The 14,662-nt window shown below is 35.1% G+C and overlaps 1 protein-coding gene across 2 annotated transcripts in view; it reads right to left on the bottom strand.

Annotated features, from left to right (window-relative positions):
* Positions 1-1,743: 1,743 nt before the first annotated feature.
* The window catches only part of AKAP6 (A-kinase anchoring protein 6), a 220,086-nt gene continuing 207,167 nt past the window's right edge, over positions 1,744-14,662 (bottom strand). Inside the window, exons 13-15 of one of the 2 annotated variants that reach the window (XM_082284080.1) lie at positions 8,147-11,198; positions 7,738-8,032; positions 1,744-2,693 (exon numbers count right to left, since the gene is read on the bottom strand). In XM_082284080.1, the coding sequence (XP_082140206.1) occupies positions 7,779-8,032; positions 8,147-11,198 (3,306 nt within the window). In that variant the 3' untranslated portion in view covers positions 1,744-2,693; positions 7,738-7,778. Of the gene's footprint in view, positions 2,694-7,737; positions 11,199-14,662 lie in introns of both variants that reach the window. The other variant, XM_082284079.1, reaches the window with a different exon arrangement.

Genomic DNA, 14,662 nt, shown 5'->3' with positions numbered 1-14,662 from the left:
ACCATACCAATATTTTCCTTTAGGAAATTGCAAGAAGTGCCAATACAATATGGTCATAAGCATGACTTATGCTAAGACAGGAAACAGTCCTGTGGATTATATACATCAGCGTTTTACTTTAGAAATCAATTTTTATTGACAACAAAGTCAATTCTGAGAATAAAAATTTTAAAAGGGTAAATCTTCTAGCCAAAAATGGAGTAGTTGATAATGATGGGTCTTGTGTCACAGTCATAAAAATGATGACTATATCTCATGAGACCAAATAATATAGATTTGGGATTACTGGTGAAATTAAAATGTTCCAGTCTCTTGGAAAGGAACACAGAAATTTGAGTTGTGACCATATAATATTCCGGATATTGTATGATGAATATGGGGTTTATTGATTTGACAAGTAATACTGTTTTCCCCCAGGAAAAAAGTGAATTTGTGGCAAATGGCCTAATAGAATGGTACAAGTAATTGATGGAGTTCTGCACAGTCTGTTGGGTGAGATGACAGATCTGAAAAGCCTCAGACTTATGAGTTTGCCTGTTGTCACAGTGTAAGGTATGACTATAGTCAAAGTAAGTTTAAAAAAATACAGCATAAACCAGAAAATGATAGGGAGAAAAGAAGAATAATTTTAAACTCAATTCCTCTGTCAAGATCATTTAAAAATCATGGTTGAGATAACTCATAAATGAACATAATTGTCACTGCAAAAATTCTACTAAAATTAGGAGTTATATTTTGAATTATTTTATAAATACATATCTTAAAAATATTTCAAATATAATTAAGTGGTCTTTAGCTATATTGTTATACATTTTAGGTAATTATAGATTAACCTGTTAGACTTGCACATGGTAGAAGATATGTAAGTGCAGAAATCTCTCAGATTCAAAAGTTTCACACAGTAAATACTTCTTATTATTTATTCTTTTAGAATTGCTACTGCTGCCCTACACACCTGCCTAAGGCTACACTGTGGAAATTTAAATTGAGAGACAAATAATTTGCCTCTTGCAGTAATAGGAAGCTGTTAATAATTTGGAAAACATGAGATTGTTTTTAAATACCTGTTACTTCAGTGTTGTATGAATATATCTCCTGGTCAGTGTAGTTTCTCTAAGCTTGTCAAACTGATGCACACTTTTTAAAGGAGGAGTGTTGAAGCTTTTTGTAAAAACATTTTTATACTTGGAAAAATAATGATTAAAGGTGGCATCAGAGGGCATTGCTTGTCTTTTAAATTCCTTGACATTCCTTCCCAATAGTGTTTTTAGGAGAAGAATGCCATGTTTTCAGAGTTAAGCTTATAAAGCTGGCTGGCTGGCTTTTTTTGGCCACTCAAAATAGTTTTAGCACAATATAAAAACACTTCAAATGTACAATCTAAGTCACCAAAACAGCCAACTGCTAGAGTGTCTAGATAGGGAGAGCTGATTCAATATAATTATGTAAATGAATGAAATTTTAAGAATTGGACAACAAACTGTTACTGATAAACAATGAAAATATTCCTATAAAATACTATATAAGATACTAAATATTTGTGTCTCCTTGTTTGGCCCAAAATACCTGCAGAATCTTTAATGACAAAGTTCTTTACCTCTGAGTTAGTTAATACATATCTTCACCAGTTAAGAAGTCATGTATCTCTAGGAAATATTTGCAAAGAAAACCATATTCTTCTGAATTTTGATGAAGCATTCTGTGCTTGGAACGCAGGTAAAACAGATCACCAATTCTGCTTTATTTTTTCCCCAATAAACTATGTTTATTATGCCAATTCTAATTACCATGCAATCTAATGATTTTAAGGCTTATAATTTCCACATCACTGGACATCACAAACATGAAAGCATTTTATACTGTCATTATACATCAATGTTTGCAGTTGGTTATACATATATACAGAAATTATTCACACATCTTAACCTTGCTATTTCCTCCTTTCAAACCAACATAATTTTACTGTGAAAGCAGCTTTTTAATAAATGGTATAAGAAATACAGCAAGGCACACATTTTTTAAAAACTTTTTTTCTCATTACCACCTCAAGAAGCATAAAAACCCAAAATGCAATACTTAATTCAGTAGAATGTCAACAGTTTCTAATATACAACACTATGTAGTTGTTTCTTGAAGTGTTGCATAGATTAAATTTTTAAATTCAATAAATAAAATGCCATTTATTTTAATTGCTTAATTTTTAGATGTATTGAATCAGGAGGACCAATGACTTCTTTTTGCTGCAATCCAACAAAATAGTCACTTTAAAAGCAAAATAGTTTCAATAAACTTATGCATTATACAGATAAATATTAAATTTGTTACATAAAATAGAAGAGTATTGACAGGTACAATTCGGAAAAGATGAACCAGGCTGATCGTGAATTCTATAGAACTTTAACGAACAGAACCACTGATAAGTAGCACAGGAGCATCCAATTTAGGAAGGGAAGGTCATTAGAGGTAGCTTGGGAGTGGAATCCGTATGAAAGCAAATGGCCTTGCTACAATAAAAATGATCACTGAAATAGGAATAGCATATGCAGCCTGACCACAAAGCCAACATGGACAAACCACATTTGGAAAAAAAATTTGTCTTGGGAGTCAGTCTAATGAAAGGCAGTGATACAATGGAATTGGAGGTCATCCCAGGGTTTACAGGATGAACCTGCACCTGAATTGCAGCCAAGTTTCTAAAAGGAAACAAAAAAGTAATAGTAGGTTACAGAAAATGAAGTTTTATTTTCCAAACATAGGTCTTCCAGAACAATAATAGATAGCCATTAATGGTCACATTCCAGAGCCTTTAATGCAGAAGCATACAGTAGGCAAACAATGACTATTAATAGCCTGAGGTACAAGTTAGTGTAAAAAAATGAACTGATGTAGAAAAGTCACTGATTTTCATAAAGACTGTTTTTCTAAAGAAACAAGGGTATTCATCACATCAGACGTTTTCCCTGGATCTTGTCTTCATCCTTACCTGCAAACTTACCTTCAGCACACTCAGAAGTGCACCAACCAATGAAAACATAGAAATTTTCAAAAGTCAAGCAACAAAAAGATCTATCCAACAATTATTTTAATATTTGTGCAAACATATATAATGGGACTTCAATGGAGAGGAGGAAAAGATTGTCACAGAAGTGGTCCGTGAATAGAATTGTCAGTGTCATCACTGCATTTTTAAATTGTAAATAGCTATTTAGACATTTCTAGTACCAGCAAGGAGTTGAATTTGCATCCTACAGAATTATCCAGCTCAGAGTTTAGAGTTAAACTATTCAACAAAGAGCATTGGCTTATGATGAGAATTATGAAAAAATAACTGTCAGAATACAGCTCAAAGATTAGTGCAAAGTACATCTCATAGGCATTTCCTAGGAGGCACTCCAGACATGCATTATGTGCCTTCCAAGTTAAGCAGGAATATCTGGATCTATCCAGTTACCATCTCCTTTGATCTTCTTTGCTGTAACTGACCACATTCCTCCCCATTTATACGAGAAATACACTTACTTGGAAATAGTGAAAAGCTCAACCATCTGTTTAGATATTAATGAAGAACTGATCTGAATAAAGGGGAAGATTGTATCAAAAGCTTTCTACAGTTCTGGCATGAGTAAGAAAAGTCTCACTGATGGATTATGTCAAGTTTTTCAAAAATTATGTAATTCATAGATTTCAATACATGATTCTCTCTTTATTTAGCTTTTTTAAAATCGGGTATTGTAAGGAGCTAAAAAGTCAGACTGTTTTAAACTCTATAAAGAAACTTTATATTATTTACTTCCCTATAAAAATCTCTAGGGAAAAAAAAAAGTAAGCAAACATTTAGATTATTATTGTAGTTCCAGTCTCTAAAAGTAAATTAATATATAATAACTATTATGTAAACTTGTTTTTTGTTTTTTTTTTTCTGTAGTAAATAAATAGCTAACAGTCCTTTGCATTTATGCACCATCTTTTATCTGTGGATCTCAAAATACTTTTAAGTAAATAAGCTATTCTTCATAGGTCCCATTGATCATTATTCTCATTATCTTGTTGCTAAAAAAACTGAGACAAGGAAGGAAAAAGTCATACAAAAAATCTATTGCTGAGCAGGAAATAACAGTCAGGCTCTTTGAGCATCAGTGCTGGGTTTCTCCTGGTGATAATAAGTGGCAGAATATTCTATCTAATATTGCAGCACTGTCCGATAAAATCAATTTAGTTTTCTTAAGTGCAAGTAAATTATTTTTCCCTTAAATTAAGTTAAAACCTAAATTTAAATTACAGAAGTAAGGAAATAGCTTTTTGGATTTACTTGTAAGAACTAACAGATTACACCCAGAATTCTAAGGCATCCTCTGGAAAAGACTTTGGATAAAACACATAAATGTCCTGAATGTATTGATCTCTATGCATATTGAATTTGTAACTGAAAGTTCCCATCCCAGTTGGTGAGTCATGGGTCACAGTGACAGCAGAAGATCACATGATCTCATGTACAGATAGATCTTTCAAGGTGACCCCTAACTGAGAAATAAAATCAGCATAGTTTTATGAGCACCTCTGTTGGAGAACTCCATGTTGGCTCATGTGAAAGACTAGTCAGTGCTGTCAGAGATATTTTTGAGCCTGCCCATAGAATTGTTATAATTTTCCCACAATGGTTTGTTTGGGTTTTTTTTGTAGCACACTGTTAAACAACAGGATTGCAATATTTGACAAAAATATTTATTCACTATTAGTTTTATTCTCCTGTACAGCCAAAGTAAATACTAAAACAGTACAAAATCAACCTACATTTGAAACCATGCCTTTTTCAGCTTTGAATTCTCATTATACATTTAAGGTACACATATACTATAGATTTTTTTCTTTCTAAGTATTGCAGCTACACATGGAATTACACATTTAAATGAGCTTACAGCACAGGTGCTTCAGGAAAAATAATGGTGTTTGCCATTTATCTTTCAAATTAAATAATGTGTTTTTAAATAGTAACTTTTTTCATAATACACTTATGGGAACAACATTTATCTGTCACATTTTAAAAGATGTATTAGTAATAAATGTAAATTACCTTTGGAAAATCAGTAATTAGCCTCATCAAAAAATAAACAATCTGCCACCAAAAAGATAATCTTTAGCATAGTTAAGTATAATAACTGTTATTTGAATAAGTTAACAAATTAGGATAGATTGCTTCTGTAATTCATTCCCCATAGCATGAGAGATGAAGTTAAAGCATCAAGCTTGTGAATGGGGGAAGGGAGCTCAGACTTTAGTGAAACCAAACCTAGCAGCTCATATTTTTATTTTTGGTGTGTCAGAGATAAACTATATGTATTCTAGAACTTTACTACTGGGAATGATACAGTACATAGTTCCCAAGGAAGTAATGCTATATGTACAAGTTAAGAACCAGTGTATCTTCCTGTGTAGAAAAGGTGGGAATGTAGTGTGAAGGGCTTTGTTCTCTTAAAATAATATGTTAACCCCTGGGCAAAAGTGGAAGCTATAACATAACCCTATTAAGTTGTTGTATACAGATTCTGCATTATATTTTATTGCATTGTGGGACATTTATTATTAAATCTATTCTGCATGTCCAATCTTAGTCCTCACACAAACTGCATATTTTTTATATCCAGTCTTATAAATAAAACCATTTGGCTATCATGCAAGTAACTATGAAGTTCTGAAGAGTGAGGTAAGTTTATGCAGTATTTTGAGATCCTCAGAGGAAAAGTATTGATAAATTGAAAAGACATGTCATTATCTTCATCAGTGAAAGAATGAGAACAAGGATAAAATCACACTCACTACAGCAAGCATTTTTCCTCAAAATAATATTATAAAAATGAGTGAAAAAATAAGAAAACTAATAAAACAGTAACTTGGAAAGCTTATGTTTACATCATTTTCAGTTAACAACCTCAGACTTTTGTCATCATCTCAATTTCCAGATAGAGGCTTCTATATATACCTAATCCATTGAATTTAATTCTAGAATACATAATATCATCTGTGACTTTTGTAATTCATAGTTGATTTCCATTACTTCTCCAGTTGTTTGGATGTGTCCAAGTATTAGCCTAATTGGTAATCAGCAGGTCATGATAGCCTATTTCAAAGCCATTCCAGAAATATCCTCTTTGCTATGATGGTTCCAAGATAATGCATTAGTCAGAGATGTGTTGAGATAGCGGCAAGCTATTGTTGTCATAACCTAAAGGCTTTGCTAGATATATATACATGAATGTGAATGCTGGGTAAACAACCAATAAATGAAAAGCCCAAAGCATAGTAATATAACACACCAAAATCAAAAATGAGGAAGTTAGATCTCTAAGAGCAGCAAAGAAATGTATTTTTTATAAATCAGATGAGATCCTCTGCTACAGCTACATGGTTTGCAACAGGAGAGTACTAATGGTTTCCATGGGCAGTGATGAATAACAGCCTTTTCTCCTGGCAACATCATGGAATCATAGCATAACTTAGGTTGGAAGGAAACTTGAACATCAACTGGTCCAACCTCCTGTTCAAAGGAAGGCTGTTTTCAAAGGTAGAAAAGAATATTCAGGGCCACATCCACTTGAATTTTGAAAATCTCCACAGGTGGAGATTCAAGAACTTCTCAGGGAAACCTGTCCCATGCTTAGCCTTGTGTTTTATTGAAATTCCCTTGCTACAGCTTCTGGCAAGCAGTGGCATTTGGAATTGGATTGGCATCTGAGTTGCCATTCTGGCTGTGGTCTACTGGAGGAGTGTTTCCAAAGACTAATGGCATTTGATAGAGCTGTGCTGGCTTTTGGGTCACCAAACTAGTGAGACTCAAAGGAGCAATGCTGCATGCTAGGAGCTGATCCAAAAGTTGCTTTGGAGATCCTCATCTGTTGTTAAATGTGCAGTTATTGTTCGACATTTATGTGAGGTGAGAAAGTCCAGATTTGAACCACTTTCAAACATTGGTAGAGATCAGGACCACCTTTTTACCTTAGGTTCCACCATCTCATTCATGTTTCAAAATGCTTACCACAAAATAGAACCAAAGGTTGCAGTACTGCTAGTTGACTATCAGTTTCCATCTCCATTACCCTCACATTATACACTTTCAGGAAGTTGTAAAGATTTGTTGTTTTGGCAACCTCAGCTTTTGGCCTAACATTCTGTTGTAAGAATTGTGTTCTTAATAGTGGCTTACTGAATTTAGAGCATGGTAAACTGACAACAAGAGATGACTTATTATCTCTCTATTCTCCAGTCTGCTTAGCCATTCTTCATGGTTTGTCTGGAAATATTGTAGAACTCACTAGTTAAATAAATTAGTTCTTGTAGAACTGGAAGTTCAGCTTCACCAAATGCTTTTGAATTCCTCCTAAGACCAGCTGACTGCAGAGAAAGGCATCAATAAGCAGAGCTGGTTTCTGGTTCCCTCAGCTGAGGATGGAAAGGAGGCTGATATATTATGTTTGAAGAATTCCCAGGTTCTGCAAGATAGCAGACTTGTTCCAGAAGGGAGCAGCTCCAGTCAGTGCAAAGCCAAAGGGCAGAAAGCAATTAGTATTCACTGCATTTGTTGACTAGTGGCATGTAAACTGGGATTATAGTGTAATCAAAACAAACGATATAGCACTATCATGAAACAGAATCCCCGGCTGATGACTCACCTCCTTTCATTGTACAAAAAAGTTTAAAAAAAAAAAAAAAGTAAAAAAAAGGTGCAACTTGTAGAGTACATACCTGTTTTTAGAATAATCTATGTGCCTGGAGAGGGTTACATTCTATCTGTGCATATTTATATGTCTGTCCTTATGAAGTTTCAGGAGATTTTCTTCACAAGTAAGAGTTTTTCTGTTCTGATGCAAAAAATCCTTTTTCTGTGAATGGCCAAGCTTTATCTGAAACTCTGTAGCTGAAGCCTCTTCAGAAGCAGCAACACATCCTTTTTTCTCTGCTGTTCCAGGTGATTTTCCTGCACTATTCTCTTTAGTGCTGATTTCTGGAGAATTCTTTTCCAAACTTTCAGTTTTTCCATCTGAAAACAGCAAATTATCATCAGCATTTTTCAAATTGCTTGATGCACAATGTTTGTTAGTATTTGGAACATTTATATCATTGCCATCCCCACATAAGAAAGATAAATCCCTACCTTCAGAAGAAGTTTTAACTTCTAATGACTCTGGAGCCACTTCACCTAGTGACTCCACAGATGTTTCAGAAATAGGGTTAGAAATAGGTTGCTGCTGCTCTACTTGTGCTTCAGAAGAACCATTAGAAATAGACTGCTGCTGCTGCTCAACCCGTTCTTCCTCAGGACAGGCTTCAAAGAAGCATTCAATATTTTCTCTCTCATCTGTGAAATCCAGTGGCACAGGAGTGCTGCTCTTTTCCTCTATGTATTTGATTACCTCTCCACAGTCACTATCATGAGAAGAAAGTGAAAGATAAGAATAGAAGTCCCCTTTTCTTAGCTGGATGGGTCTGTGAGAGTGTTCTAACACTTTTTCCTTGATCTGTGCTAATGAAGCTGGAGCAGATGACTCACATTCTGGTTGTGACTTACTTTTCAAAGCTGTTGATGCCATGTCTATTATCTCCCTCACAAAATTGTGTACTGAGCCGTCTTCCATGGTTTTTTTATCAAAATCAGCCGATTCACAGTTACAGCACAAATCAAGACCATTGGCTGATGAGTTGCATTCTACTTCACTGGATTTCAAGGCTGCACAGCAATCAGGAATTTTTTCAGTGTTTATTCTATGCTGTTGACAATTAGGTAAGGATGGCTGTAAAGCTGTGTCCTGTGCACCTACAGAATTAATTTCTGAGGAAGATTCAAGGCAAGGCTTTTTTGCAGGAGAGGAAGGAACAGAGTGATGATCAGGCTGAAGATGACTTTGACATTCTCTTGGAGAGCTTCTGGATCCAGCTGAGGACAGAACAGTCTCCTTGCCATCCATATGTGAATCATCTGAACTATCTGTAAATGCTTCACAGACACCACATTCATTTTCAGCTTCTCTGACATCAAGTGATGCATGAGTTTTGAGGGTTGCTGCTACTTTAACAAGACCTTCCTTTTGACTGCCAAGAGTATTTTCAACATTGCCATTCTCCATATCATCCACAAGCTGATCCTTCACAACCTGAGAGATGTCTTTCATTGGATGACTCTTTGTCCCTTTTTCATGGTCACGTGGTATATTCTTACTATTGCCATTATTTTCTGATATTTTCTGTACTGAACCATTCAATAGTGTTTCAATGTTTAATGTATCTGTGGCTTTTGATGTCTCATTACAAACTTCTTTACTGCGCTGAATTTCATCACTGAGGTTACTTTTTCTCTTCTCCCTTGTCAAGGAAAATTTTGGTCTAATCCAGGTTTGGAGTTCATTTTTTATATAATCAAGTCCTGAAATTAAATTGCATTCTTCATAAATATCCTCATCAGTTGCTATACTGGAGTCATCATCTTCATCTTTGATACCTAGCTCTTCCTCAGTTAAGGTAAGGGTGGAACTTGAAAGCAAATCACTGTCATCTTCATCATCAGTACAAGCAGAAGTGCAGGAGACATTAACAATCATGCTGACATTGACATCGCTCTCATCAGCTACAGATCTATTAAGATGTTTTCTAAATGATGCATTTGAATCTGGTATTTTATTTCTGTGTAGTACAATGTCTTCAGAGCAGAGAGAAAGATCCTCACTGCTGCTGAGTTCAGTGAGAGAAGCTGCTGAATCTTCATTGACTGAAGATGCAATATCTAGAGACATCTGTCCAGTAAAAGACATTTTTTGAGAGCTACTTTGGAGTGTTATATCAGAGATGCTTCGCTTTATTTTTTGAGCTGAAGGACTCTGGATATTCTCTAAGCGATTCAAAAGATCTAATGTCCTTTTACTGAGCTCTCCAACAGAATCACTGCTTGCGCTTATGTCTCCAGAGCCATGATGACTAAAAAGGTCTTCGTTGCTTTTGTAGGAAGTCAGCCAGCTCTCCAAAGAGGTGCTTCGCTGAAGACCATCTCCACTTTTAAAAATACCTGAGCTGAACAAATCACCTACTACAGACAGAGATTCTAAAGAAGAACTATGAGATAAAGTTGAAACCTGTCTTATATTCTCTGTAACAGGTAATTTTCTTACAGTTTCTGTGGATTTACAGGAATTGGGATCTGATTCTCCACAGATATTTGCCAGGGTATGATCATGAATAAACCCATCTGGTTGTGACTCTCCAGACTTATGTTCAGATTTGCCAGGTATTTTGTCAAAACAAAAGTCATGAAACAAACTACCCTCTGTATGTGTCTTTTCAATCTGTGATTGTTTGATTATCTCTGGTAATTTGAATTTGGAGCCTTGAAGATATGAGTAATCATAAAATGTAAACACTTCATGTTTTCCTTGCAATTCTTCTAGACAACCAGGGTTAGACATGGTAATGCTGTCCAAATTCTCATCATTTTCACTTCCACAATATGCAGAAGGAGCCAATTGGAAATCATCTGAAAGACTAGTATGATCTTCTTCATCTTGCTTTAGTTTTGGTTTTATTACATCATCCACTTGACTTTCCACATGCCCAATTTCAGGATTACTCTGACTGCTTTCAATATCATTTATCAAAAAAATTTCTGAATTATTAGTGGTTTCTGTATCACATTCACTCACTATCCCACTCTCACTCTCAGAATGCCTGCTTATGTTTCCACTCTGATACATGTAGTTATACGGTTTTGCCAATGTGGTCCCTCCTATTAGATCTGGCAGGGATTTGGTAGATGAAAATGATGAGTCTTTACTAAGACTTTTGTTTAAAATGTTAGACTGCATTACATCTGAGAGTCTGGATGTTTTTTTCAAAAAAGGCATATGTTTTTTTTCTGACAATTCAATATTATGAAGACTATAGACCTGATAGATGTGAGGATTTGGAGGGGAAGTAATGTTGGGAGAATAAAGAGGAATTCCACGATTAGTGATATTTTCATCTTCATTCACATCATTATCACCACATTCTTCTGAAGCAGGTTTCTGGTTTAGATCATCCTTGAGCTCCTGATCAGGATCACTTAAGTCTTCGTGAATACTGATCAGCTTATTACTTATGTCAGTTTCATCCCATTCTAGTGCATCTTCACTTGGACCATTTAGATCCATCAAACTGGGATCAATAACATTTAGGGGCTCCTGTAAAAGAAAAAGTCAAAGATTAAAAATATTTACAGCTGTACTTGAAATGTGCTTCCATTGAAATCATGTAAGTTAATGGAAGTAAAGTGCATTTTTGGAACAGTGATCACTAATAGCCTTTTAATTTTGTTACCTCTTGTGTGCTATTACAATGATCAATTAAAATGAAACTTATTACATTTTGAAAGATTTCTTAGATTTCTTAGTTTTTTCTTCTTATTTAATGTCAAAATATAATACAGAAATTTGAATTTTCTTTAATATTCATTAATGGTGGTTGGTCACTTTATATATAGTAAGTTTTAACTAAGAATCACACAGGAGTGTGTTAGTAAAAAACATGCAATTGTGTTGGATATATGAAAATCTCTCTTAGCCTGCTTAAGTTTAAAATAGTTAATATATAAAGGGTATAAGAAAGGATTTTTGAAATGTTTATAACAAACTTCATTGTCAATTTTAAAACAACAGATCATAAATTCTTGATGAATTTTTTATTAAAATTTGTATCTATTCTTTACTTGATAATAAAGGCAGTAAAAATAACAAGTAAGACTAATGAATGTTAATATCTTCAGCTGAAAAACTAAGTACTATATGAGTTTCAAAAAATGCCTGCCCTGGTACCTTTCTCTGGAAAAAGACTGACAAACAAATGAGCTAAACTTAATTTTCTTTTTTAAGGACTTTCGTAACTTTCCAATAATGTTTGTTATTATGACTCAGAACATATGATAACAAGAATTGTTCCTTCTAGAAATGTGTGGAAGAGGAAGAACACCTTGACAACTTTTCTCACTCAAATGTGATTTGTCGAGTGGCCAACCAAACCATTTTAAGCCCTTGAAAACAAGACTGAAATGGTCCCTGATTTGGGGGCTGAGCACAAATTAATTTCACTTTACTTTTGTATTTACTGAGAGGCCTCCATATTAGAGAAGGCATTGCTTATACAAGGAGTCTTGTAATAGAACTGTTGACTAATGTTGAATTCTTCAGTTTAAATCATCTGACCAGCTGAACAGTGATCACTGTATCCAGAAACACAAACACTTCTTCCAAGAAAACCTTTCAACTCTGATCACTTGCTTTCTCTAATTTTCTTTGAGTAAGTGTTGTTTTGCAAATACAGCATTGACATCATGCCAAATAGCAAGAGCAAATCCCAGCAAACATAAAGCAGATAAAATGAGGCTGTACTCCAACGAAGTGCAGTTCTGCACAACTTAGTCACTGACTTAGATTCATCAAGACTCGGCCAAGGTTAATTGTGCAGGGAAAGGCACGTACTTCTGACTTTGACTCTCAGCTGGAAACTCTCTTTGAAGTAAGAACTAAAGCTGCTCAGCCCTTTTGTGAGCTCAATAGTTAGGACACTGATTTTGGGCATGGGACACTTTGTCAGACTGGGCATAAGAGATATGAACCAAGCTATTCTCTCAGGAGAAGCCCTATCTACATGCTGTTCTGAAAAGAAGCTTGTTTGTCCTGTGTCATTTTGCATAAAACAATTAAATATTAATTTGGTCATAGATAGATGAGGAGAATTTTGTCCTGCAGTGCTGTGTTTGTCATGTTTGACCTGCAAGAGACACAGACAGTGCCAAACCTCTGCTCCAGTGACTATTTAATTATGGATATAGGTGGCATTGTTCTGTGCAAGACACAAGGCTATATCATCCCAGTATGTCCAGTAAGCCAAAGGCTAAAACAATCAAAGGGAATCAGGAGGAATTGTTTTCTCCAAACTGGGCAGAGTAGCTATCCACCATTCAACAGGGTGATGCAGTTATTAACTTAGTTGATATATCAAGACTCTTTCCATCTAAGATAAATCTGTATCCTCATGCTTCATTGGGCTTAGCTGTGATGTAGGTCCCTGAGTACTGCAGCTGTGTTAAGATATTGCACATAGTAATGGATAGAATTGTAGGCATGAAATAATTTTTTCCTTCTTGGCAGGTTAGGAAGCCTTGGGTATTTTGTGAATCTGTCATGACTAATACTGAAACCTAGAGTCTCTCTGTGGATCTACCTACCCCAAAGGTTTTATAGAGTACCTTTGCTAGAGTCCTTTTTTTCTCCCCCATGAGACATTGGCTAAAGTTAAATTCCCATGAAAACACCCATTTGCTAGACAGCTATGGCTATCAGAGCAGTTTTGTACTGCTCTGTATTGTGGAGTTCAGAAATCTTTATTTGGATTTGCCAGTTTGCCATGTTTTAATAAAAGCTCCTGGTTTGTACTTAGTTGGACCCAGTTTCCCACCTGTAGCTGACCCTTAACTAACATTTAAGTAAAATGCAAGAGAATGACTATAATTAAGTTCATTTGAAAACCTGTTAGATTAAAAAAGAAATCAGATTCAATGGCTCATTTTCTCTGTGTCATGTTTTACAACTCTGTCGTACTCAGCATTAGGAAGACAGTGCTGTGGGAAGTTTCCTAAACTGCTTGATTTTACTGTTTTAAGCTTCTGCCAGCTGCAAGAAGAAATTACTGAAGGCAGGAAATCAGCAGCAGGTTCCAAGGATTTTATGTACCATAGAATCTGGTTCTGTTTCTCAAAACAAAACATTTGGTCCTTATTGGTCAGGAAGATAACCTTCTCTCTGTAAATCAGCACTTGGCTGCCTTGTTTGTTCAGCAAGTCAGATGGACTAAAACAATAAAACATGTAGAGTTGTGACCTCAGCCCATTCATCTTCACTGAGTGTTCCCCACTTCAAAGCCTATTTTTTTATTCTTCAAATGCATATGCTTTTCCAAGTCCTGGCATATACTCAGAAGTTTTACAGGCTTAGCTTGATGCTAAAGGATTTTATTTTATTTTATTTTATTTTATTTTATTTTATTTTATTTTATTTTATTTCTGATTGTTGGTTATACTTGCAAAAACTCTTGTGTAGATATGGTCATTTCACCAATATAGCTTTTTCTGTCCAAGGAACTGACTAAATTGATATTAGTGAATTACTACTGTAGTTATAAACATCATATCCCTTGAACTATAAATTTAGTGGTTATCAACTATATTGGCAGCCCTTCCCAAATACAGACAAAGTTTTAACTTGGAAGCAAACCACTCAGCTTAAGTCACAAACATTTTGTATTTGGCATTTTTAGTACAGATTTATATTCTTGATATATTTTTTTACAAAATTTAGTGAACTGTTCAAACGAGACAGACACTGAGGTAGTTTTTGGAAGAGCCACACCCTAGCCTCTTGAATAAATCTCTGAGTGGAGAATGGAAGGTGGTGTCACTCCAGCCTACATTTGCACTGACAGCAGCAGCAAGGTAAAAACCTAGGAATTTCAAAGGACTATTTTTATCATATCAGATGTCTCTTTTTCAGGCTGCTCAGTGCAGAGGTAGGGTGCTGGATGGTTAGAGTTATCATGATAGTAATAGATTACTAGGTCTTGCCAAAAGAATGTTTAAAATTCGCTAACCTTA

Source organism: Coloeus monedula (assembly GCF_965178545.1).
Source record: "Coloeus monedula genome assembly, chromosome: 6".
NCBI classification, from domain to species: Eukaryota; Metazoa; Chordata; class Aves; order Passeriformes; family Corvidae; genus Coloeus; species Coloeus monedula.
Note: the sequence above shows the minus strand (reverse complement) of the source record. Positions and strands in the feature narration are given on the sequence as shown.